Source organism: Lepus europaeus, chromosome 1 (genome assembly GCF_033115175.1).
Source record: "Lepus europaeus isolate LE1 chromosome 1, mLepTim1.pri, whole genome shotgun sequence".
Lineage (NCBI taxonomy): Eukaryota > Metazoa > Chordata > Mammalia > Lagomorpha > Leporidae > Lepus > Lepus europaeus.
Genome location: NC_084827.1, coordinates 168,567,312 through 168,594,796, shown reverse-complemented (window position 1 = coordinate 168,594,796; position 27,485 = coordinate 168,567,312). Strand labels below are relative to the sequence as shown.

The window sequence follows — 27,485 nt, the reverse complement described above, 5'->3', positions numbered from 1 at the left end:
AAGAAGGGAGAACACTACTCCTGGTTTTTAGATGAAATGAGTAAACTTCCATAGACAAGCTTTGGAAGCTCTCCAGTGACCAACAGGCTCTAGGAAACTCAGGGGATTGTCCTGGTATTACAGCCACTCTGAGGTGCCAAAGTCAAAATTGGCCATGCTGGCCATAGTAAAGGCCCAAATGGGAGTGTGTATGTAGGTCACTTACATGTTTTGCATTTAGACAGGCTGCATTTACACAATTATTTTACAATTAAGCCCTGGAGAAACACTGAGTGTCCTAATTTTTTTTTTTAAGTGCATGTTTCACAACCTATAAGAAAATTGCAACATCCACTAGAACGATGGCCTTTGAGGTTCATTGTGCATCAGGGAGCCAGACAGAGAATTCTGCTGCTGCCGACAGCCCTTGCCCAACCCAACCTGGTGCTTTCCTTGGAGAGTGTTTGGAGCTAACAGGGAGGCTCAGGACTGAACACAGTGTTTTCTTAGTCACACTCAAAAGACTATTTTGATGTAATGAAAAATAATTAGTAAAAATAGAAAGTAACATTCGTAAGCCTTGATGTTTCACCCCACAGTGTTTATGGAACATCTGCCTGACCTAGGGTGGGAAGGACAGAAAGTGTAGAGAGGAAGGAAAGGAAACACCAGACACCAGTTTAGTCAACACTGCCCTGTGCCATTTCTTCTCCCTAGAGAACATTGTTTCCCCGTCTCCAGGACACCTGTGTCTTAGGCGCTCCATCCTCCCCCGTGCAGTGTGTGTGTTAAGGGAAGGCATTGGCTCCGTGCAAGACTTGTACTTAGCAGGAACCCGGGCTTCTCCAAATTAACATCACCAACTTTGCTTTTGTTTTACCAGTGGCCACTGTTCAATTATTATTTAGTGAAAATATTTGCTAATTCATAAATACATGTAAGTTTCCCGACTCTTATTTGTCATAGCCGAAGAGAGCTCTGTAAGTGGTAATCAAGGAAAGGAAGCTGATTTAAAACAAATTGTTGTAATTGAGATCAGCAGAGCCATGCCAGCCTCATGACTTATCAATTGTTCTGTCTTACTATAGCTTTAAAACTGCCATTTAAATCTAATTAAATGGTTATTTAATTTGAAAGTGACATGCTTATGGTAAGAGGATCTAGTATGTGTGGTTATAAAATTATAATAGCAACCTGAGAAATTGACTTCCTTGTTTAAAACCCTCCAGTAGGAGTGGATGTTAGGTGTGGTGGTTAAGATGGTGCTTGGGACACCCACAGCACATACCTGTGTTCATGCCCCGGCTCTGTTGCAGATTCCAGCTTCCTGCTATTGCACGCCCTGGGAGGTAGCAGGTGATGGCGTGAGTAGTTGGATTCCTGCTACCCATGTGGGAGAGCCAGATTGAATTCTTAGTTCCTCACTTTGGCCTGGGCCAGCCTTGGCTGCTGTGGCAAGCTGGCAGTGAACCAGTAGATGACAATCAGTCTCTCTCTCTCTCTCTCTCTCTCTTTCCCTTTCAAATAAGTAAAATAAACACAATTTTTAAACAATCCTCCAATGGTTTCATGTGACCTTTAGCATCAAATCCTCCACTTTGCTGTACACTAGCCTCTAACACTGCACATTTCTTCCCTCCTTGGGGCCTTTGCTCTACTCTCCCTTTGCCTGGCACACACCCTTCCCACATCTAGGTGTGGCTGGCTGTTTCTCATCATTCAGATCCCATCACCCATGTTCCCATCGTAGAGACATCCCCTGACCACCCTCTCTTATGTCTCCCTCCTCTTACCCTTCTTTTGCTCATATCATTTTTTTACCATCATGGCCTTTATCACTTTCTGATGTTGATTTATTGCTTGTTGGTTTATTTTCTGTGTCCTCTCTAAAATATAAATTCCTCGAGGACAGAGGTCTTACTCCTCTTATTTACGGCTGTGTGCCCAATGCTTTCAAAAGAGCCAGGACCACAGGAGGCCCTCAGTAAATAGATTGAAATGCAGTGATGAGAATTATGTATTAGTGTATTGTCTGGCACAGAGTAAGAACTCAGGAAGTGTAAATTTGTTTTCCCTCTTTGCCCATCATCCTAAGGCATGTATTGGAGACCCATTTAACCTATACTATTCTACCTGAAATATGTTAGCATGGTATTCAGTTATACTGAGTACAGCAAATCATATCTAGTTCAGCCCAAACTAATCCATCTAAAATAAATTATGTATTTATTTTATGTTTATATCTATTTTATCTGATTTTTCAGGATGTCCTTGCCAAAAGGAACCATGAGTTGGCATTTTCCCTTCTTCCTCTTGGCCACCGTGACTTTGCCATCCGTCTGCTCCCAGTTCAACCCTCTGTCTCTTGAGGAACTAGGCTCCAACATGGGGATCCAAGTTTTCAATCAGATTGTGAAATCGCAACCTCACGACAACATCGTCATTTCCCCCCACGGGATTGCATCAGTGCTGGGGATGCTGCAGCTCGGGGCAGATGGCAAGACGAAGAAGCAGCTCACCACAGCCATGAGATATAGTGTGAATGGTGTGTATACTCCCTGTTCTTACTGGCCAGGGTCTTTGCCTGGAGTCCTGCATGGGGCATAGCAGGAGAGATGTTTGTTGCCCAGTCTTCACTTAGATCTGGGAAGCCGGGCAGCCAGGAGGGGTTTTGCTGGTATCTTCTGGCGTTTAGGGTCAGTCTTTTCCCCAAAGACACATATTCAAGTGCTGGAAATGAGAACTGGAGTCTGGTCCCTCCTGGAGCTGTGAGACTTGGGGTCAACCACAGGGTCTCCCTGTGTATCAGTCTTCTCATATCTAAAGGGAGAACTTCCTGTCCTACCCACCTCCACACCTCCATGATGTCCAAGGCTACAGTGCATTGTGGTTGTGAATGAGTTTCAGAAACATGTTGTGGGAGGCCAGGGGGGCAGCCATGGAGGGTAGTGCAAGGAGCCTTGTAGTGACAGAACTGTCCTGTGTCTTGATTGTAGGAGTGGCCACATGTGACACAATTGCATAGAGCTGCACACACACACACACACAGAGTAGGAAAAATGAGTGAGATGAGAATGTGTGTTATGGATTATGTCAATGGCAATTTCCTAATGAATGATGGTACCATTGGAGAAGACTGGGTGAAAGACTGCTCATATATTGTTTTGAAACTTCTTATAAACATTTAGTTCTTCCAAAATATAAAGCTAAAGAACATGTTTTTTACAAATGAGGAACAATGGAAAACTTTCATTGAAACTAAACCTGTATCTCCTGGTGTGGTGGCTCTGCTTTAGCTCAGGTGTTCTTACCGGAGTCGTCTGCACCTGCCTTTTGCACAGGTGCAGGGCATGAGTAGCCGGACTGGCTTCTGAGCCCATCACCAGCATGCACGGGGATCTTCTGGCTCAGTTACTTCATTGGAGACTAAGGGAATTTTCCTACTCCTGCTCTTCCACCCCACCAGCCATGAAGTTCTAAGACTCTCGGCTCCATCTGCACCTCACTGGAGAGTAAAATGGAGAAAGGCAGGGATTTGTGTTATTTGCTGCCTCACGCTTGGACTATGTTCTCAGCGTAACCTCCTGCAGGGTTGCTCCACCTGGTGTGACCAACACCAATTGCCTGGCTGCCCTGCTCTGTTGACTCAGCGCTAACCTCTTGCAGGAGTTTGCCGTTTGTTCACCTGCTGCAAGTGTGAAAGGACCTTGGAACATCCTGTTCTGCCCCCTGCCTGGAGTTTCAGAAAACTCTTGATGACTTACAACTTCATGGTGAATCACCACTAAAATTGATGGCCTTTCCTAGTACAATCCAGGTCCTGTTGGCCAAGCAGCTCCGAAATAGCAACTGGAGTTCTGCTGTTTGTTTTAGTGCTGAGCCAACTAATTGTCGGTCATTATGTCTAAGGTTTTAATGGTGTTGGCCCAGGGGCCACCTACTCCACCCCACCCCACGCCTTCTTTCTCCGGATTTGCCAGGTCGCATTGTAGACCAGGACTTCAGTTTGTAGATCAGACCTACCCAGGAGGCTGTTGCTAGGGGTTCAGCTTCCGGGCACTCACAGCAGTGAGGAAAGAGGCAGGACTGTTGGGGACGGGGAGGGAGGGGGGATGGGGAGGTGGGCTGCTCCAATCCTTTCCCTTTCCCTGTAGGAGATATTGGGGCTTGTAGAAGATGAGAGAGTGTGGCTAACAGGGCGGATTCTGGCACTTGGCCTTGAAAGTGCCTTTTAGCCTATGAGGCCTGCTCTTGCCTGTCCTGTGAATGGGACTGCCCCACAGAATGGAATGAAGGTGGCCACGAGAGGGTTAAGAAAGGGCCATTTGCGTTGTAAAGTGCTCTTTGTAGACCATGGGAAGACCTTGACCTGCCCTTATTTAAGGAGTCTGAAGAAGCAGGTTGAGAGGGACAGGTTTCTTGGGAAGACTACGAAGGAGATGCTGGCGAGATATTTGAGGAAGGTGTCGTTTTGAAAAGACAGATCTGTGATTCAAGTTTTCTGCAGAAACACATTTCATCCTTATAACTTGTCTTTCATCTTTTTCATGCTCTATGACTTAATGGAGCATGTGTGAATGACTCATGTAAAATAAAGCTTACACTGCCGTAAAATTAATTTGTTTCCTTCGTGAGCTTGATAGCAAGTAAAAATCACAGTGTTCTGGATGGTGGCACATGGCAATTGTTCATAGTCTTTCTATTGCTTGTTCTCTTCAGTTTTTCCTCAAAACAAAAAAAGAAATCATATTTTTAAGTCTTTGGCACGCAAATAAGTATCATTTCTGAAGATTAGACAAAAGAGAGAATGAATTGGGAAATTATCTGATTTATTCCCCAGTGACTACAGAATTGAGGAGCTTGCCAGCATTCTTACTGATCTGTTCCCTAGAAAGGCTGATAGGAGAATGAGGTCTACACTGGGAAGATATTAGAAATATCTTAAACATGCCAGAGTTTAAAAACAAATACAGGATCGTGGGGGTGGATGGGGGGAGAGGGGAGACATATCGGGATCACATCCATTGGTTCACTCCCAAAAATGTCCACAAGAAATGAGTCTGGGCCTGGACCAGGCCAAAGCTGGGAGCCAGGAACTCAATCCAGGTCTCCCATGTGGGTGGCAGGGACCCAACTACTTGAGCCATCATCTGCTGCCTCCCACAGTATGCACTGGCAGGAAGCTGGCGCTGGAGCTGGAACTGGGAATCTGAACCCAGGCCTCATGATGGGGGAGCAGCATCTTAACCTCCAGGTGAAAATGCCTGCCCCAGTGTGCCTGTCTTGATGCAGGAGTGCAAGTGATATTTAATAGCTTTAGTGGTTTTTCATTGTCTTAAACCCATCCATCCCTTTTCAAAAGAAATAGGCCACTGAGAAAGCAGAAGACATGTTGCTTATTCTGTTCTTATTTGCTGTGATACAAAAGATTTTTTTTTTAAAAAGGCATTTCTAAACTCTTATATAATATTGCTGTATTTTATAATTTCTCCCTTAGGAGTTGGTAAAGTGTTAAAGAAGATCAACAAAGCCATCGTCTCCAAGAAAAACAAAGATATTGTGACCACAGCTAACGCAGTGTTCGTGAAGAGTGGCTTTAAAATGGAAATGCCTTTCATCACGAGGAATAAAGACGTGTTCCGCTGTGAAGTCCGGAACGTGAACTTCGAGGACCCGGCCTCCGCCTGTGATTCTGTCAACACGTGGGTGAAAAACGAAACCCGGGGTGAGTGGCCACCACGTTCTGTGTGCCCCGATACTTTGTGAATGGAAGTGTGCATTCAGCTGTGGGATGCTGACTGCTGTCTACCAGCCCACAGCCCTTCTGTTGAGAAATGTCTGGAACCCAGGGGACTCTGGCCCGTCTTCCTCTGAGGGCCCGGGACTCAGTCCGCCTTCCCCGCTCTTTCCATGCTGCCGCCATCACTGTGCCCCTGGGGCGTTGTCACCTGCAGTCCAGGCGGCAGAGTAGGGCACAGCCCCTCCAGCTCCCTGCTTCCCCTGCCGTGGCCTCCAGCAACCTTGCCCACAGGCTCCTGTCTGCTTCGGAAGCTTTCTCACTCATCTCTTCCGGCCTTCGCATCTGCCCTTCCTGTTGCCTGGAAGGTCCTTCTCAGCCTCCAGGGTGCATTTCTCTGTCCACCTTCCTGGCTTCTCGCTCCGCCATCACCAAGAAACGGGAGCACTCTCAGCAGTTATGTTCCATGTGCGATGATGTCTTTTGAAGACCCCTTCGTTACAGCTTTCCACACTGTGTAATGATGACTGACGTAGGTGTGTGTCTCCTCATAGTAATGAGGACTATGTCTGACACTGGTGTTAGGAACCTGTTCATCTGTAGGCTGGAGGTCCAAGCAGAAACACTCAGGCAGAGCTGTGGGTCTAGAGCAAGAAAGGGACAGTAAGCTTGCAATAGGGGCTTTGGAGCCCTTTTTGTGTTTGTTTGTTTTGGTACTTTGTTTTTGTCTTTTAATTATAAGGAGGGGGCTGGCACTGTGGCATAGTAGGTTGGGCCTCCACCTGCTGTGCCAGCATCCCATATGGGCACTGGTTCATGTCTTGGCTGCTCCACTTCCAATCCAGCTCCCTGCTAATGACCTGGGAGAGCAGTGGAACATGCCCAAATGCTTGGGTCCCTGCACCCATGTGAGAAACCCAGAAGAAGTTCCTGACTCCTGGCTTTGGATTGGCTCAGCTCCAGCCATTGAGACATTTGGGGAGTGAACCAGCAGATGAAAGACCTCTCTCTGTGTCTCTGTAACATTGCCTCTCAGATAAATGAATAAATCTTTGAAAGAAATAATGAGAGTTAGAGTCAAATGAGCAGAACAAAAAGAGACTCAATAGGGAGGAGAATCCCAAAACTAAAATTTGGGGAGACCCCAGAGTTCCATTATACTTGCATCAAAACTACCTAGGGTGTGTTTCAGATGCAGATACCTGGACCTCTGCCTACTGACCCAGAATCTCTGAGACAAGTGGGAGCAGTCCCCAGTCTGTCTTTACCACCCACCACTGTACTTAGATATATGAGGGTTTGAAAACCATCAGAGATAGTGGAGAAGGTGGACAGAGTGCACAGGAGGGGGCTGGTGCTATTGTACAGTGGATTAAACCCTGGCCTGCAGGACCAGCATCCCATATGGGCACCGTTTCAAGTCCTGGCTGCTCCATTTCCAATCCAGCTTCCTGCTAATGCACCTGGGAGAACAGTGGGGGATGGCCCAAGTGCGTGGGCCCCTGCACCCACATGGAAGACTCAGAAGAAGCTCCTGCCTTCAGATTGGCTCAGTTCCAGCCATTGTAGCCATTTGGGGGAGTGAACCAATAGATGTAAGACCTTTCTTTCTCTCTCTGTCTCTCCCTGTCTCTGTAGCTCTTTCAAATAAATAAAATAAATCTTAAAAAAAAAAAAAAGAGCATGTACAGGAGGAGTAGATGAGACTGAGGGTGGGGGTGATGAATCTGTGGCATCCCTGCTCAATAGGACCTGGGTGTGCAGCCTGGCTGCCTTCCTGAAACCATGAAATGGTCAGGAGACCAACAATGTCTTGTGGTTCTGGGCTACTGGAGGCCCCCAGCCTGAGCACGGTGATTGGGAACAGATGCACTGAGGACTGGTTCTTGTCTCTGCTGGGTGGCTGGGGCATGCCATGAAGTCCTCTCAGATGCCTTGTTCTTCTTCCTCCTCCTTCTCCTCCTACTACTTCCCCTTGCACCCCCCTCTCTACCCTTCCTCCTGAATGTGAAAGGCAGAATTAGAGGAGAGATCAAGCAAGAGAAATCTTCCATCCAGTGGTTCGCTCCCCAGATGGCCTCAGCAACTGGAGCTGGGTCAAGCCAAAGTCAGGAGCCTGCAACTCCATCAGGGTCTTCTACATGGGTGCAGGGGCCCAAGCACTTGGGCCATCTTCTTGCTGCCTTTTCAGGCTCATTAGTAGGGAGCTGGATAGGAAATGGAGTGGCCGGGACTCAAACTGGTGTTCATATGGGATGCCAGCATCCCAGGTGGCAGCTAAATCTGCTGTGCCACAAAGCCCGCCCCTCAGCGTTCTTCTGTACATGTAGAATAGTAGTGTAACACCACTGGATGGATGCTTTCTAAGTACCTGACATTGCTGGGATGGAAAGCACTTAGCAGAATATCTCAATCAGGCCCAACTCCCTCCTTTTAAACAAATATTTTAATTCTCTTTACATCCTGAAATGAAATTCACAGATAATATGACTTAGGCATACACATACAATATTTTTTTAAAAAATTAATGTAGTGCCCAACTGTAATGTAAGGAAAAACAAAAGAAATGTAATATGGATATATGAATATGTAGTTCAAAGGTAAACCAGTCGGAAAGCTGTATCCAGATACATAATAAAGGAGTCACATTCATGGAAGAATTGTGAATTGACAGCTACAAAAGCAACTGGGCCAGGTATGTGGCACTGGTGACACAAAGACCGCAAACTACATTCCTGTTGCTGACACAATTTTTTTCTAAAGTAGTATAAAACTCTTGATAAATTTCTTGACAGAACAAAGGACAAGCTCCACTTGATTTACGTGGTAGGCACATTCCTGGAAAATTCAGTAAACATTAAAAGCTTGCGAAAAATAGTGTTTGCACACAAGAGTGCGTTGCTGAGCTCAGATCATTATAAACAGGTTTCTCACCAGCATGGATATCTGTGGGGCATTTGAGAGTCAGCAAGAAGCATGATAGTCCTTCACTGTATGAGACTGTTTGGAAAATTGCAAGCCATGTGGTGTCTCTGGCCACTACCCACTCAACCAAAAGCACTCCACAAATTCCCAGACTGCCTCCTTGTGGTGAATGGCCCCACTGAGCAAGACTTCACTGCATGAGAGAGCTCTGATGGACCTTGGAGCTCAGTCTTTGTCCAGTCTGATGCCTGCAGGTGCATCCCCCTGGGGATGACAATTCCATCCCTCCAGAGTGGGGAAGAAAAACACAATGTGCTTTGCAGTGCTCTGGTGATGGCCCTGACCTACCTGCACCACTGCAGCCACAGCTTCTCCATGTCGCCTGTGTTCCAACTACATGGGCTCCTCCTGGGCCACCTTACTCGCTGCCCTGCCTGCTGCCACAGACTTCCTCACAGGCGTCCGGCAGCTTTCTTTTCCCTCCTGCTTCCCATTGTGAGTGCACACTTGTTTCTGTACCATAATGTGAGTGGCATCATGGTTACAAGCACAAGGTCTGGGTTTGAATCTCAGTTCTGTTTTTGTTTTTTGTTATTGTTGTGTTTTTGGTTTTTTTTTTTTTTTGACAGGCAGTGTGGACAGTGAGAGAAAGAGAGACAGAGAGAAAGGTCTTCCTTTTGCCGTTGGTTCACTCTCCAATGGCCGCTGTGGCCGGCGTGCTGTGGCCGGCGCATTGCACTGATCCGAAGCCAGGAGCCAGGTGCTTCTCCTGGTCTCCCATGGGGTGCAGGGCCCAAGGACTTGGGCCATCCTCCACTGCCTTCCCGGGCCATAGCAGAGAGCTGGCCTGGAAGAGGGGCAACCGGGACAGAATCCGGTGCCCTGACCGGGACTAGAACCTGGTGTGCCGGTGCCGCAAGGCGGAGGATTAGCCTATTGAGCCACGGCGCCAGCCTCAGTTCTGCCACTTATTTGTTGTAGAGCCTTGGTCGAGTTACCTAACCACCCTGTGCTCAGAATCCTTATCTGTAAACAGATAAAAGATTAATACCTGTTGGAATAATTTGATGAAAGGCTGTCTTGAGGATACAAATAAGGCATCTGAAGATTTAGCAAAGTGGCATGTAGGAAGAGCTCAACAAGTGTGAGCTACTTTTGCAGCTATTAGCTTAAATAATCCCTCCCCAAGGAACCACACACCCCAGACCTTGCTTATGGCAGCAGATTCCTGCTCTTGTTTCCCTCATGGCCTTAAGTACTTATTTCAAGGTATTTGTTAAAATTGCAGCTTTATACTTTTCCAAATAATTTATATTAGCTACCACCTCTCTCTATTCCATGGCTCTTTGAGGGCAGGGTTCATTTTTTGTTTTTTTTTCAGGAGTGTACCTTACACATAGTAGGTAGGTATCCAGAGATGGGTGGATGGCTGATGGCTGGATGAGTGGGTGGGTGAACAAATGAGTGGATGGACTGGTGAATGGATGGATGGATGGACAGATGGACGGATAGGCTGGTGGGTGGGTGAGGTGGATGGATGAGTGACAGCTATTAATGGCAGGGCCCCCGTGTGCCTCTCTGCCTCTAAGCTATGCCTGTCTTACCCTTTTCTCTTTATGCTTTCTTTTTCTTTCTTTCTTCATGCCCTCTTACGTGTCCTAGTTCTGCCAATGGTAATCAGGGGCATTATTTATCTCTGTGAAAAGATTTCCCCAGACACTCACCGAGCACCAGCTGTATGCTGAACACAGTGCTAGGAGTGGAGCCCTTGCTCTGTGCTGTTTAGTTAGAGACAAACACGTTAGAATTGACTGGAATAAAATGTTGTAGCGCCGTAGTGGTGCTGCCCAAGTTGGACTCTGTGGAAAGTGAGAGCAGAGGCATCTTCTGGGGGGTGGGTCCTCAGAGGACCCAAGGTGCTCTGTCTTACAGGCAAGTCGGAGTTGAACTGGGTAGTGTTCCCAGCACAGGCAAGAAGCAGCATTCACTATTGTTGAACCAACTCTAAGGACCTTCCTGGTGGGGGAGCATGAAGTCCCAACTTCCTTCCCCCACCACAGTCTATGCCCAAAAGACCGCTTTGTAACTGAATTCAACCAGGGCTATTTATAGCTGAGGTATTGCCCTTCCAGGTCCTGACTTAAGGTGGGTTGGTGCCCCCTTGTGGAAGTTAGGAGTGGTAGTGAAACTGTCTCAGTGGGTCCGAGAGGGTTCACCTTGTGCTAATTTACTATGATTGATTTAAACATTTGTTTATGGTGCACTAGGATCCTCTTGAGCTTTGCTTAAAAAGACTTAAAGCTCTCTCTGCTGAATTAAAGTTTCTTGATTCTTCAGAAGCTGTTGGTTTTACTCTCACCGTTTAAAGCACTGAAACTCACGTTTGCGTTAATCCTTGCTTTATATACCAGCATACTTCAAAAAGCTCATGCAAAATGGAGTTAAAAGCTAAGCTTATTTGAATGCAAAAACGTTTTGAGACCCATGCATATGGAGGAACTTCCAAAATTTCATGGAAAATGAGTGTTATGAAAAAACCATTCATGGATTTCAAAATTTCTTGCACCAGAATAAAACAAAGTACCTTTGATATATATTTAGGCTAAAAAAAAATGCTATGATAAACTGATTTTAGTAGTTTGTGGGATTAGGATCCCTAATTAGGATCCACACACATACCTGTATACACAGCTGAACCGGCAAAGACCAAGCAGAAAGAACCTAAATGGAAAACCAGAGCTGCAGCCCCAGCGCACACTCCAGGAGTGTCCTGGGGAGCACCCTGGGTGAGAAGAGCTGTGTTTGGTTCCCCCTGCTGGTGTTAATAACAGGGACATCCCTGGCACCTCCAAGAGGGAGCCATCCTCTGACATTAGGAGTTCTTCTAGGACAGACCCCGTGTCTTCTCTCTCTAGTATCAGCACTAGCTCAATGCCTGATCTATAAATATAGACACCAGTTTTTACCTTCTGTTCTTGTTCAAGTAGTTATAAAGCCATGGATAACCAGGGATTCCAAACTAATCCTCAATACTTCTAAAATCTTCAATCAAGGATTTACCCTTGATAACACTGCACAGGCTGACATGTTTTGTTTTGACTATGATTAAATCAACCCAGTGATCATAAACAAAGCAAAACAAAAACTGCCTATTGTGTGGGGACCAAAAGCCCTGAGAGTCATGCATATCAGTTATTAGTAAAAACAAGGACTTAATTGTTAATTAAGTATAGTTTATTTGGATGAATAGAATTTTTTAAAATGTGAAACTTAAAGGGAACTGGCTATAATTTCTTTTTTTAAGATTTGCTTATTTGAAAGAGCTACAGTGAGAGAGGGAGAGACAGAGAGATCTTCCATCCACTGATTCACCCCTCCCCACCATGGCTGTGCCAAACCAAAGTCAGGAACTAAGAGCCAGGAGTTTCATCCAATCCTCCCATATGGATCAGGCCCAAACACTTGGGCCATTTTCTACTGCTTTTCCCAGGCCATTAGCAGGGAGCTGGATGGGATGTGGAACAGTGGGAACTTGAGCCAGCGCTGCACTATGGGATGTTGGCATTGCCCTTTGAAACCCTTTTACGTTCTGCCTCATCAACGGTTGCTGCTTGCTCTCCGATCTGCCGCCGGTCCTGAGGTCTTGCTCTTGTTTGTTCTTTGACTCCACAGGTATGATCGACACTCTGCTGTCCCCAGATCTAATCGATGGCGTGCTCACCAGACTGGTTCTTGTCAATGCTGTGTATTTTAAGGGTTTATGGAAATCACGGTTTCAGCCCGAGAATACAAAAAAGCGTACGTTCGTGGCCGGCGATGGGAAATCCTATCTGGTGCCGATGCTGGCCCAGCTGTCTGTCTTCCGGTGCGGTAAGTCCATGCTTGCAGAGGCCTGTTAAAGGTCTTGAGTATTTTCACTTAACTCAAGAGCAATAATTTGTTTTTTAAACAAAGTGGAGGACAGGACAGGGCACTGGAAGTGCCACGGACTTTTCAAAAGCCCATGGTAAATCTTTGTATTATGCATGAAGATTGCGTTTTAATACATCACACATGTAGGCTCTCTGGTTGCTAAGTTAAAGATAAAAGGATGGTTCTGAAGTAGAAGTCTAGGCAGGCACTAAACGAGTAAGCACTGTCAACTCCTGGGCAGCGTTACTTTACCAAGTTACACGTGGATGTCAAAATTGAGATTTCTCTTTCACTTATTGGATTAGCAAAAATTAGAAAAATTATTGAAATGCAGTCATAGCTCCGGTCTGGGGAGAAGCAGAACCTGAACAGAGCTGGCAGGATTGGGTGGCCTGAAGGACTTCCTCAGGGACCTAGTCCCAGCGGCCCCATTCCAGGGGACTTATTCTCTGAGAACAGCCACACACCAGAGGATAACTAGAAGCCAGAATCAAGTACATAGTCGCCCTTCCTGTCTGCCAGTTTTGTATCTTCAGATCCAGCCAATCATGGATTAAAAACACAGTTAAAAAATTGCGTCTGTTCTGAACATGTCTACTTTGTTTTTCTGTCACTAATCTCTACACAATGCAGCAACTACTTACATAACTTTCTCATTGTGTCCAGTATTATGAGTAATCTAGAGACAGTTTAAGGTATAAAGGAGGATGTGTGAATTCTGTGCCATTTCTATCAGTGAGCATCCCAGGATTTTGTTACCCCTGGAGGGGTGGAACCCATCCGCTGTAGAAACTGATGTGTGACTGTGGAGCGGAACATGTGTGATCCTTAGACTTGTGTAAGTAGAAACATTATACAATGGATGGTTGATTTCAGAAAGCAAGTATATGACAGCAGGTGCCATGTATCTATAGGAATATACCTTGGGCGATATTCAGTAAAATGGTAACAGTGGTGGGATTTCAAATAAAGCTTTTTCTTTATTTGAAACAAATTTTTTAAAAATGAGCAAGTATGAGTTTAGTAGCCAGGGGAAAGTATGTCCAATCCCACTGTCATTATGCCAGCACGCATATCTGAGTCTGGTGATTTTTCTTTAAATCTAGCTCCATTGAAACACTTTTGGTTCAGTTTAAGTTAATCTTTTTTTTTTTTTCTCTAAGTCAGACTTCAAGTCTGTAGTCTTCACCTGGACATGTGGGTCCTAAACATTGCCTTTGCATATTCACTATCTGTCAGCACCAAACACAATGGAACATTTTGCAAACTGCATAATTCTTTTCTATTTTTAAAGATTTATTTACCAGGAACAGCACTGTGGTGTAGCAGGTAAAGCTGCCACCTGTGATACTGGCATCCCATAGGGGCGCTGGTTTTAATCCTGGCTGCTCCACTTCCAATTCAGCTCTGTGCTATGGCCTGGGAAAGCAGTGGAAGATGGCCCAAGTGCTTGTGACCCTGCATCTGCATAGGAGACCCAGAAAAAGTTCCTGGCTTCTGGCTTTGGTCGGGCCCAGCCTTGGCCGTTGTGGCCATTTAGGGAGTGAACAGTGGTTGGAAGACTTCTCTCTTTTTCTCTCTCTAATATCCCTGTGTAACTCTGCCTTTCAGGTAAATAAAATAAATATTTTTTTAAAATTTAATTGTTTATTTATTTGAAAGAGAGAGAGAGACGGAAAGGGACACACACACAGAGAAAGGGAGAGAAAGAGAGAGATTTCGTATCCGTTGGTTCACTCTCCAAATGGCCACAACAACAAGGTGTGGGCCAGGAAAAAGCCAAAAGCCAGGGACTCCATTTGGGCCTCCGATAGTGGTAGTAGGGGCCCAAGTACTTGGGCTGTCTTCCTCTGCTTTCCCAGGAAATTATCAGGGAGCTGGTTTGGAAGCAGAGTACCCAAGACTTGAACTGGTGTTCTGACATGGAGAGCCAGCTAAACCCACTGCGCCGTGTCTGTCCCCAGGCTTGTCTTGATGGGTTTGTAAGGATGGTCTCTGGGCAGGCATTTGTCCTCACGACTCTGGACCTCTTGGTGCTCTGGCCATCCTCAGCCTGTGTCCTGACTCTGCTAATGCCACCAGTCTGGCATGCAGCCTGCTCTGCCCAGACTCCTGGGGTGTCGTCAAGTGCTCCCTGGCCCTCAGCTAAGCCTGACTGTTCTTGGCTTCTTTGCTAGAACCTTGTCATCCAATCTATCGTCTGCTTGACTTTTTTCTGCAAGATGTCATCAAGATCTCTGAGAGAATTCGCTTTGTGACATTAAAGAAAGGGTGGAGAATAAAGAGGAAGAGAAAACCCTTCTGACTTACACCCAGGAAAGCATAAACTCCTTGAGGGATGAAGCTTTTCTATTAAAACACAAAAAGTTATAAAATCCTTTTTATTAGACATGTATTTCATGCTCACTGGAAAATCAAACATAGCAGTATATTGAGAATAAAGCAAAGTCCCCCTGTAATCCCATTTCCTAGAATACAAATTCTTGATTAAGTGCTAAGTATATCATTTGAGACATTTTCTTTAAATGTACAAAATATGTCCATGACACCTTTTTGCATACATAGGATTACACTGTAATTTCTACTCTGTAACTTCCTTCTTCATTAGATAATGTATCATGGACAACTTTGGTGTCAATTCATGGGTACTTACTTTTGTCTGCTGCATAGTAATCCATAGTATAAACTTATATAATATCCTATATATGATCATTTACATTTTTTCTATGATAAATAACAATGCTATGAATTTTCTTGTACATCAATCCTTAGATACTTACATCAGTACTTCCAAAGGTAATTTTCTTGAATAAGAATTGCTGAGTCAAAGTTGTTTTATATATACATATATATATATATATGTATTTTGTCATGAATTTAGGCATTAGAGACTTCATTTTGAAGAAAACCATGAAGAATAATCAAACTTACATTCCTAGCTTCCTCTGTCCTCTGAGGTTCTAACTCATACCTGACTTCCCACACTACGTCTCTACCTGGTTACCTACTAAGTCGTCAATTCCTGGCCTAAATATATGACTGTCCTTGCCCATCTAGACCTTAGCAGTACATGGCATTGGCCCCTCCCAGTTGCTTAAGCCCCATCCCCTCCCCTAGCCACTTATCTCAAACTCCCTTTGAACTCCAGTCTTTTTAAAAAAAAAAAAAAAGATTTATTTATTTATTTGAAATGCAGAGTGATACAGAGGGAAAGAGGTCTTCCATCCAGTAGCTCACTCCCCCAAATGGCTACAATAGCTAGGACTGAGCTAGACCAAAGCCAGGCCCATGAGACCAGAGGGCCATCATCCACTGCTTTCATAGGCATATTAGCAGGCAGCTGGATTGGAAGTCAAGCAGTGGGTCTCAAACTGGTGCTCCAGCATGGGGTACCAGTATTGCAAGTGGTGCCTAACCTGCTGTGCCACACTACTGGTACCTGGACTCCAGTCTTGAATGTAGATTATTATATGCCATGGGCCTATTTTTTTTTTAAATTTCAATGTCTAGTGTGTTATAGTCTAAACAGTTCCTTGAGGGCTCAAGAAATCTGTAGTTATTTGTAGGAAGGAGGTAATTAGAGGAATTTTCATCTGTAACACTCCTGAAATAACATATTTTAGATGTTCTCTTTGATTATATATGCTGCGTAGAGTGCTGAACATTTGGCTGAGCCTGGTTAAATCCTCCCTTGTAGAACTTAAAGGGACAATTGGACAACTTCAAGGGGCCTTTCAGAAAAGCTGAGTTACTCCAAAAGCACGACTTACAGAAAATTCTCAGTCTGCTCCATGTGTTTGTGCTCGATTCTCTGCGTATTATTTCTCATTAAAAGTTCTGTTAATCACCGTTCATCTAAGGAAAAGGCTTCTTTCCCTCTTTTCATCTCCACATATTTTCAGAGTGAACGAACGTGCTTTGTATTTTTCTATACTGCACAAATGACCCTCATTAAAGAACACGCAGTCTGCTCTCCAGAGGATGCCCAATAGAGCGCCTGGGGCAGAGCATTTGAAAGGGAGATCTCTGGGACAAGGAGAGGCCCCAGGCTGTGACACAGGCACCCAAATGCCCTTCTGCCTTCTTGGTTCCTTCTGCTTGGGAGTGGCTGTGTTGAATGCAGGAGCTGTGGTTTCCTTTGGTGGGTGGACTGTATGTTAACACTGTGAACAGCAACCCTGCAGTCACAGATCAATAGATGGAAGACGTTGCTATGTGCAGGGCTGTGCTGAGCACCTTGGAGGTATGGTCTCATGGAATTTTCATAGCTCTGTAAGGTGGGTGCTATTATCAGAGCACATTATGGGGCAAGAAACTAACACTAGTTAAGGAACTGGCCAGCATCGCAGAGCCTGGCGTGCTGCAGATGCAGAATTTGAATCCAGCTCCAGATCTCACGTCCTTAACCTCAGCCTGTGCCCTGTATGCAAGGCTGCCATGACAGCTTTAGTGATCAGGGGGAGAGAGAGGGAAGGCATCACTTCCTCTCCTGGCTTCCCAAGCCACCCAGTGAGGATAAGCATGGGTAAATACAGACCATTCCTGGCCAACACTGGGCATCAGCTCCTGCAGTCAGAGGCAGCAGAGGAGCCAGGGAAGTCAGTCTTTAAAGAGAGGTGAGTGACTGACTGCGTAGTGGTTCATGGGCTTTCATATACTGACCATTTAATGATGTATCCAATGGAGGGTGGATTAAGTGGTGAGCGTGGATGGCGTCTTCCCCCTGGGACCCATCCAGCTCAACCTTTTTCATTGTTCGTAAGTTCGATCCTTCTTACGTGAAGAGTAAACATTTTGAGGAGGAGCTAATGTCTGCAGATCCTTACTGTAGGCCCTGGAGCAATCATTTATTAACCACTTTCCAAATGGCGAAGGTTCTGAAGATTAGCTCTGCCCGGGTGGGAATTCATGTTTTCTTGGAGGATTAAAGGGCTCATTAGGAAGTGATTTTTTCCCTCGCTTTTCCATTGATTTTTCTGTTTCACTGAGACTGTTTTATTATATAAGTGGGCTAAAAGGAAGGATGAAGAAACCTGTCTTTGATTCTTGGGTAGCCCCAAGACAGAGGCCAGACAAGTGTGAGGCCTCATGGGTATCCCGAGCTGACGCAGGCCACGGCTGAATTACCAAACAGCCCTGAGGCCAAGAGCCCAGGATGGGACCAGGAGAGACGGAGCAGTCCCACAACATGGGACCAGGAGAGACGGAGCAGTCCCACAACATGGGACCAGGAGAGACGGAGCAGTCCCACAACATGGGACCAGGAGAGACGGAGCAGTCCCACAACTGGCTGCCTGTTGTTCCCTTAAGGAAAAACTGTAATGAGTCTATACTGCCGTGCATTCTCATGGCTTCACCATTTTTCTCACATTCTGTGGCTAAACACATTCATTATCTAACAGAGAGCGTTCACTTTCTCTCTCCCCCTTGCTGTCTTCCTCTCCTTCTCTCTATCTGTCCCTCCCTGCCACACATCCTCCACTCACAACTGACACATTGAAGTTCCCTACCTCACCTGCAGTGACAGGCAAAGGTCATCTCCAAAGAAAAGATCAGTGTAAATCATGAAAGAAACTCTCTCTCCTCCATCTTTCATAACAATGCTGCCCTTCTGGGTGATTTGGAGGGGGGAGGGCCAGCTTATTCATGGGGCACCAGCACTGGACCAGGCCTTGCGAAGCACCAGACTTGCTGTGTTTCCCTCATTTGATCCCAGCAACTCTGTGAGATAAACATGTAAATATCTCACTGTCTCCATTCTAGGTACAGGAAGCCATGGAAAATTAAGCAACTGGGCCAAGTTCACAGAATTCTTACAAGCTTTAAAGTGTCTCAGAAGACCTTTCAGAAACCCACCATAAATCTAGAAAGGCTGTTTTTCCATTTACCTAACTCTGATGATTCAAAGGTTTCATAGGCTCCTCAGACATGCTCCTTGGAAAAGCCTCTTCCCCAGGGGAGTCCATAGCCTCTTGGGGCCCCATCCCTAGCCATGCATCCTTTGGCAAGCTATTTAATCTATTGAATTGTGATCCTTTCAGCTGCAAAACTGGCCTGGTTATTGCTATTTTGTGGGATGCTGTTGAAAAGGCTGGTATTGGCTTTGCACTGGGTACGCCTTAATCTTTTTCCCTTCACATGAACTTGTCAGTTCATCCAAAATGAGGACTGTAGGTATTAAAATGATACTGTATTTGGGACTCCTAATAAATTAATCAAGCTGGCTACTCCTGTCACACGAACAAAACGGGTGACACTGAGATGGTGAATGTGTTAATTTACTTCACTCTAGTAACTATTTACTATATCTTTGTCTTAAAATATATATACAATACAATTCATTTTTTTAAAAGAATGAATCCAAGGCAGCTGAAATAAGGCTTAACTTCTTGCAAAACACTGTATGCTACATGCCTTGTGATCTAGTTATATTCTACTCAACAAAATTAAAATGATTTTAGCGATACTCAGATTTTCTGTCTACACTAAAGAAAGAGAATTCCTCACCAGGGAAGGAAGAAATAATTGTCCTTATCTCTGTCGTTCTTAGGAAGCTGTTGGTGGTGAAGGAAACTTTAGCTGAATTGCTCTCTCCCGTCTGCAGTTCCCACAGTGACCAGCAGTACTCATGCCACTTCTAGGAGTCACCAAGGATTGACCTGCCTCTGATTTCTCTAGGTTCTACAAACACCCCCAATGATCTATGGTACAACTTCATTGAGCTGCCCTACCACGGAGAAAGCATCAGCATGCTGATTGCGCTGCCCACCGAGAGCTCCACCCCACTGTCGGCCATCATTCCTCATATCAGCACTAAGACCATAGACAGCTGGATGAGCATGATGGTGCCCAAGAGGGTCCAGGTGATCCTGCCCAAGTGAGTAGCCTTGTTCCCTGGAAGAAAACCATGGAATTGTTCGCTCACTATTGTGTTGGACAGCAGACAACAGAAAGCCCTTTTAATTTTTGTGGAAATTTGGGGGGGGGGGGATGAAAATACAAGACTTTGCTTTCCTAAAACCTTTCAATCCCTACAAGACAAAGTAGCCCTGATCTCCAAAGATTCTCGTGAGCACAAGCTCTTCATGACCCTGTAATGACTTTTAACTTAGCTCATTCTGTTCAAAAACCTGACAAACGTATCATCATGGTATGTGTATCATCAAGTATGGATGAAGTTTAATAGAGCTCTATGCATTTTAATAAGGATCTGCATTTTGGTTACTTCCTAAATTTTAGCCAGGAGTTGCTAAAGACCAAGGCTCAAAAACTCAAATAGTAAGGACATATTTTGGAATCTTCCAAGAAGAATTGTTACACTAGCATTTAAGGCAGTTTTTCTGTTATGCCCTAAAATACAGATGAAGTTCTAGCTGTTCTGACTTGAGGTCATGGGAAACATAATACCAAATTCTCTATGAATCCTAAACTTCTAATAAGTCAGTGACTGCTTTGTCTAGACCTGTGAAGGAGGCAATAGATGCTGTCCTCTTTCTGTGAACTTTTCAACAATAATCTTCTCCCATTATCCAGAGATTTTAACTGCCCAGGCTTTGATGGTAGTGGAGAGTTCTAGAAGATTTTGATTCTTCATTCACTGAGTTTAAATAATCAGAGTAATAGCTTCATAATAAATGTTAGCAGTCCTCTCAAAACTATTAGTAGTATTTTATAGAATAAGCCTTTCAGTAGGCCATAAAGGACAGCTAAATTGCCGTTACAGCCCATGTGGATAAGAATCCATTCACCTCCCCTTGTGTTCTTCCATAGGATGACATCAAATCTGGTAAAGCTCTCTCTGATGATAGGTTTGATGTCTCACATGTACATGTAGAGTGCCTCCAAACCTGGTAGACTACAATATTCAAAAAACCCATATTAAACTAGAATATAACGTCATGTATGATTGCTCCTCTTTTGTGGTAAAATACTTTCAGAACCCTACACAAATGATCAGGAATGAGTGTTTTGACCACCTCCAGTCCCAATAAGGATGATGGTTCTTACAGATGCTAGGATGATAGCTCTTTAGTTGGAGATGATTGAAGGAACCATGGGTTTCCAGAGTACAAGGACCTCATGAACACTGAGTCTTCATAACCATCTAAGAGAAAGTGCTTTTGATGACCCTCTGAAGCGTTAGAATAGGGAGCCTGTTGCAAGTGAGGGTGCCTTGAGTACTCACTGTTTATTTTGCCAGCTAAGTATTTGAGTGAAGAGTTGCTTTCTACTTAAATTGGGGGGTTACAATTTAAGGTACAATTCAGATTGATGTTCATATCTTCCTTTCAACAAAATTCATTTGTTGACATGCACTGATTGTATCATTTTGTATCATTTATAGGCTAGTGATTCTCCCCCTTTTTCCTGCTTTTATATAGGTTCACAGCTGTAGCACAAACAGATTTGAAGGAGCCGCTGAAAGCTCTTGGCATTACCGAGATGTTTGATCCATCAAAGGCAAATTTTGCAAAAATTACAAGTATGTTCCATTTAACACTTATTCTTAAATTTGATGAAAATGTACAAACTGAGTCTCTGTTTTGCTCAGAGAGGAAAAACAAATCACATTTGGAAATGTATTATCCTGAAACTGTTCAGAGTTTAATTTGGTGTAGCATCAGATGATCTTACTGGCTTTAAATGAGCAAACGTCATTCATCCCTGCCTTCAATAGACATGTAATGTGAAGCCCCAGTGACTGCACAGTTGAAGAAGCATTTCATGTGTTGCTCTTGCTACCTAAAAATCTGGTTCATAATTAGTTATTAGACTCTTTGTTTTCATGCAAACCTTTTCCTTGTGTTAGAAAAAGCCAAGATTTTTTTGAGTTCTCTAATACTTGTCTACTTCCTTAGAGCAACTGTAGGCATGCATTATGTGCGTTTTTCCTGCCCGTCAATCTGAAATCATATCAACTCAAATGAGTCCGATTAGAACTTTTTTTTCCAATGTGGCTGAGCCATACCTGGTATTGTATCCCTTCATCTGCTGCTGTCTGTACCTTTTGCTCAAGTCATGTTTGAATAGCAGCCTCCATCCAAAGAAAAATCATGGCTTGAGCACCATCTGCACTGCTGTTTGTATTTTTCCCCTTGAGTACTAAGAAATCAGTTCATTACCAGCCTCAGTCACATGCTGATGAACCCCTGAGTTCCCATTGCAGGGGGCAGACTTGGCTCCTCTGGTGAAACTGTAGCTCAGTGGATATTCTGGTCCCCTTTAAGCCCTTGCAACTCAAATTTGGGGTTCCAACCCCGCAGTGTCAGCATTCCCTGGGAGCTTGTTTGAAATGCATGATCTTAGGTCTGATCCAGAACTACTAAATCAGAATCTTCATTTTAACACAGCCCCTTATCCCATTAAAGTTTGAGTGGCACCATCTGACCCTCTACTTTGTCCTTCAGTGTTGTCCACTCTAGCCTAAAGGCTAAATGAGGGGTGTTCATAGGGCCAAGCACCCCAAATTCTCCTGAGATTAATTTTTAATCCTGCAAGTGACCTGGGCTCCATGATTGTGCATCTCAGTCTTGTGGGGTCGTTATAGAGCTGGCCATTGGTGCAGGGCCCTCAAAACCAGGTGACAGTGAAGGTACTTTTCCTGTGTCCCAGTCGGGTTAACATTAACTTCAGTTTGCATTTCTCCTGGGAAGCTACACCCAGTGGGTATTGCTGGCAGAGTTGCTAAGAAGGAAGCAAACGCACAAGAAGTTCCCTGAGGCACCACTGCACTAATATGTTTGGCCTTCCACAAGAGTTTAAACTTTTTTTCTTACTCGACACATCTCTCACCATGCCCATGAGATGAGTAGTGAAAAGCTTGCACTTACTCAGCCACTAACTGGCAGCATGACCTGGGGGCAGATTTTTAACACTCTGGGCCTCAGTTTCCCCCCGTAAATGCTGTCTGAAATCCTCTCTGAGGCTGATATTTTGTAATTGAAAAAAATAATACTGTTGCCCTCACTTCTTCTGGTAACCTGGGCTATCTTTCTAGAGTTCTGCTCTTTTCCTCTTTTTAAATAATATTCCTAGTGGTCAGCATTGAATTGATGGGGGCACTGAACATTTGGGGTCTAGGTCTCCCTCCCCAGAAGTTAAGTTCACTTAACCGAGATGGGAATTCCCTGAAAGTGGCAGCCACTGAGAGCCCTCCATCTCCGGGGCTGTCAGAGGTCACTCACTCCTCCTGACACTTTTTAGGAGCTGGAATTTCCCACAGCTTTGAGGTTACTTCCCCAAGCATTTGGATAACCTCCCAGTGAAACAAATGCTGATCCCATTTTATTTTTCCGGCAACAGGGTCAGAAAACCTTCATGTTTCCCACATCTTGCAGAAAGCAAAGATTGAAGTCAGTGAGGACGGAACCAAAGCTTCAGCCGCAACAAGTAAGGCCTGGGTCACGTGGCAGGGCTGATGCTCATAGAGAGCGAGGCTTCTACAGTTCATCCATCGGCTTAACAAGGAGCCCTGTCTCCCCACCCCGCGCCCCGGGCACTGTGGGTTGAGCCTCAGGAGACAGCAGTGTGAGCGTGGGTACCTCGAGGACCTACAACAGAGGCTGTTTCTTGAATGGAAAGCATTTCAGTGAGAGAAGGTCCTGTAGGACAGCGGTCAGCAAGCTTCCGTGCAGGGCCAGGTAGTGCGAATTCTGGCCATGTGGGCCACAGTCTCCCATCGCGGCTTCTCACCTCTGCCATCATAGCTGGAAACAGCCGTGGACAGTGGAAGAGTGTGGCTGTGTTTATAAACTTCACTTCTAAAAGTAGCATTTGGCCCCATAGCCTTGGCCTGAGGACGGTGGTCTGCTGACCTCTGATTTCAGGAGGCTAAGTACGTTCCAGCTGCTTATTGGCAGAAAAGACCCGTCTTCCTATTGAAACCTTACATCACAGTAAGTACTTGAGTATAGGAAAATAGCCAGCTGTGCCTCTCCAGGACAGAGTAAGTAGTGAGTGGCAGGACTGCTGGGCAGCCTCCTTTGATAATCAGAGCATCCACACTGGCTTTCTCCTTGGTGGTTACGTAATGAAGGAGAAAACAGGCCAATTTCAAGGCAAATTTTTTGCCTCTAATTATCCATATGATTTTGGATGAAGAGATTTGGCCAAATTCTATGAGCTCATAAAGTGCGTATCAGCAAAACTTGTAGCTGGGTAGAATATTTTTGGTCACTGAAACATATTGTTCATACTCACAAGAGATGCTTGCTTTTTTCCTTTCTCGAACATTTTTTCCTTGCTTTAAAAGAGCATCTAAAACAAAGACCTAGAATAAGAAGGCTGGAATTTTTAAGATGACTTCCATCTTCCTTAGGTGTTATAGTGACATTTAAACTTTGCTAAACCCAAGTGCAGGGCTTGTGTAGCCACCCAGCTACAGGCTGACATAACAAACTCCCATTGTGCAGATGGATTAAACCACAAAGATCTATTTTCTCATGGTTCTGGAGGCTGGAAGTCCGAGACCAAGACATTGGCAGGTCTGGCTTGCAGAGGGTGCCTCCGCACGGTGTCCTCATATGGTTGTTTTCTCTGTGTCCACATCCCTGGTGTCTCTACCCCTTCTGATGTAGACACCAGTCCTATTGGATTAGGGCTTCACCCTTTGAACCTCATATAACCTTAATTACCTCCTTTATGGCCCTATCTCTAAGACATATTAGGGGTTGAAGCTTCTACATAATGAATTTTGAAAGGGACACCACTGGGCCTGTAACACCTATAGTTTGTGTTTAATAACCCTTGGGTGGAGTGGTTTGCTCCGGAATCTGCAGGTGTTTCCTTTATAATGTCAAGCTCAAGTTGTTAATGCTTTTCTGGGGTTTGAGCTATTGCAGGCGAGGTGTGGTAGTTATGCCTCACACCTGCCCTCCTTCAAGGCCTTGTCACTGTCTTTCCAGTGGAAGCCACCTTTGGTAGCTGTGGCAGAACAGGCATGTCTAAGACCCATGAGCCTCCAGAAGCTTGTCAGTCAGATGTCTCCATGAGATAAGTTGTCCAGAGTGTTCCAGCTTCTGGCACAAGGAACACCTCTGAATGATGTGTCAAAGAAGAAAGCACTGATAAAAATATTAAGGACTGAGCTAGGCCTTGATAAACAGAAAGGATTTGGATAAAAAGGGACAGGGGCCTTTATCAGCAAGGCAGATGGTATGAATGAAAAAGAACACTGAATAGGCATTGGGTGGTTATTGAGTGGCAATCACTTTCTAATAGCTGGAACGTGTTTTATGTCAGTCTCATAAAAACTCCATGAAGAGTAAGTACATCTATTGGAGAAGATAATGCTTTTAAAGAACAAATGAAATGGCAAATATGAAGGGTCTGGCCCATGGCAGGTGTTCAGAACATGGTGACTGTTGAGCCCATTTTAATTCAGCCAGCCTATGGGGCAGGAATTAAGTGTATCCTCAAACACCTGCCTCTGAGGTCCCTCAAGCTAACTACCTTGCTGGCCTCACGTTAGGTGTATAACACATTTTCCTCTTCTTCCCATAGCTGCAATTCTAATTGCAAGATCATCACCTCCCTGGTTTATAGTAGACAGACCTTTTCTGTTTTTCATTCGACATAATCCAACGGGTAAGTAAGTCTCCTGTTCCATTGTTCACTAGTTGTTAGAATTCAGAAACACGCATTGCAGTTGCAGTTAATCTGACAGTATTGCCCTTAGTCCATTTCTCTTGTGTCAGTTTCACAAACACTTTCAATAATATAAACACCACATTAGATAGGAAAATCAAGACTGTGTTTTTAGAATGTAATGGAAACTTTTGAAAGCTGACCAAATTCTGGGTATATTTTTAAGTTTCTAACATGCAAAGAGATTATGGGGATATTTTGGACATTTGCTGGATTTTCCATGTTTTTATAAATGCAGTAAGGTTTACAAGGAGCTACACATCTTTAATCTTTGTAAGTCCAAAGTGCCATTATGACCTGGGAATTGCTTGATTAATAGACCTTAGCTCTATGAGTTATGTGTTCATACTTGGCCCTGACCTCTAGTGTCATAATTAAAATGAACATAACAAGCATCCCTATGTCTTAATACAATAATGAAGTACATGACTTTCTTTGGAAAGTTTGACTTCTTGTTGGTAGAGAGTAGGCACTAAGAAATTGTAGATTCTACTTTTTTTTAAAAATCAGAGAAAACAGTTCCTCATCCATGTATCTCATTGCATCTTTAATGCTCTAATTAGTGTGCTCAGAAGCCAAACAGTTCAGTGTGGCAGCTTCCAGGCCGTGTGGCTGTTTAACTTTAAATTACCATGAAATATAATTAAAAATTCAGTTTCTTAGTAACACCAGCCACATTTCAAGCACTCAGTTGGGCACTTGTCACTTGGGGCTACCCTACTGGTCTGCGGAGCAAAGACAATTTCTATCATGCAGAAAGTTCTATTAGACAGTATCACCAAGTGATGGGTTAAACATAGCACCTCCCCCAACACAGACCAAATATAATGTCTTTCAACTTCTTGTAAAGATTATTCTTTTATACATTGTTTCCTTTTAATTCTGTAGGTGCTGTCTTATTCATGGGGCAAATAAACAAACCCTGAAGAGTATACAAACGAGTCATTGCAAAGAGCAGACTACTTTGCTATGAAGAAGACTCCTTTCCTACATCTTTCATAGTTCTGTTAAATATTTTTGTACATTACTTTCTTTTTCAAAACTAGTTCTTAGCAACAGACTCAGTGATGCAAGCAATTCTGTTCTGGGAGGTATTAGAAGGGTAAAAGGGCAGACGGATGGAACACTGTACTGAGAGTGAATAGAAAGGCTTCGACATGTCTAGAAGATTCTTTAAACTACTGAATGGTTACCTAGGTTAACAAACCCTCCTGAGTGTTTGCTGTCTGTTCAGTTCAGGATTTTTGTTTTTGTTTCTGTTTATTTGTGTGGCTTTTCAAAAGAAATGTAATCAGTGTGACAGGAAAAAAATAAGGACATTTTATGGTAGCTTTTACTTTTTTATGGAAATAAATATTTGCCTTTTTAATTCTCTTTCCCCACCTCCATCCAAAGTCTTGATAGCAAGCATTATTTTGGGGGTAGAAATAGCAAAATCTCTAGCCTCTCTGTGTTTTTGTTGTTGCTGCTGTTGTTGTTTTATATAATGCATGTATTCACTAAAATAAAGTTTTAAAAAACTAATGTCTTGCCACACAAGATTTGCTGTTGTGCAGTGTGCCTGTCACTACTGGTCTGTATTCTTTGGATCTGCATTTTTGTATTTTGTACAAAGTAAAAATAAAGTGTTATGGGTAGAAAAAGAAGCCATTTCTCTGCTATTTTGAAAGCATAGCAAAAAAAAATTGAGCCTTTTTAAAACTATGTCAACCTCTTGTAATAAGCCTTTGTGCTTAGGCAAACGGCAGGAAACTCGAAGCCCCTGGACTTTGCTTATCTTTTCCCTCTAAACCTGACAATCAAACACTATTCCCAGATTCAACACTGCTCAGTTTATAGATCATTTCAAGGAGTAATTATTATAGACATCCTCATTCAAACCTTAACTGCCGTTCACTCAAGCAGTGGCTAAGTATTCTCAGCAAAGATGGGGAGTTTTGTAGCAAGTGCTGAATGTTTGCTGAGTATTATAAATCTAAGGGAACAGTGAATGTTTCATTTTTGTTGATAAAGTTTTTTTGACATAACAAACATTTTGGTCTTTTGGGATAACTTTCCAACTTGAATTCAAGCACTCATCTCTTATCAAAATTTAAAAATTTATTTTCCTTTTAGCTCATGAACTCTACTTGTTGCTCTTTTTTCTTTTAAAGAAAGATTTATTTATTTATTCGAAAGAGTTACACAGAGAGAGGAGAGGCAGAGAGAGGGGTCTTCCATCCACTGGTTCACTCCCAATAGGCCGCAAGGGCTGGAGCTGTGCTGATCCGAAGCCAGGAGCCAGGAG

At 44.1% G+C, this 27,485-nt stretch overlaps 1 protein-coding gene across 1 annotated transcript in view; it reads left to right on the top strand.

Annotated features, from left to right (window-relative positions):
- The window catches only part of SERPINE2 (serpin family E member 2), a 61,092-nt gene extending 34,248 nt beyond the window's left edge, over window positions 1-26,844 (top strand). The window contains exons 2-9 of the mRNA XM_062202127.1: window positions 2,244-2,524; window positions 5,477-5,704; window positions 12,314-12,511; window positions 19,232-19,430; window positions 20,935-21,035; window positions 22,856-22,942; window positions 25,055-25,138; window positions 26,087-26,844. Coding sequence (XP_062058111.1) covers window positions 2,245-2,524; window positions 5,477-5,704; window positions 12,314-12,511; window positions 19,232-19,430; window positions 20,935-21,035; window positions 22,856-22,942; window positions 25,055-25,138; window positions 26,087-26,124 — 1,215 coding nt within the window. The 5' untranslated portion in view covers window position 2,244 and the 3' untranslated portion in view covers window positions 26,125-26,844. The remainder of the gene's footprint in view (window positions 1-2,243; window positions 2,525-5,476; window positions 5,705-12,313; window positions 12,512-19,231; window positions 19,431-20,934; window positions 21,036-22,855; window positions 22,943-25,054; window positions 25,139-26,086) is intronic.
- The last annotated feature ends 641 nt before the right edge of the window (window positions 26,845-27,485 follow it).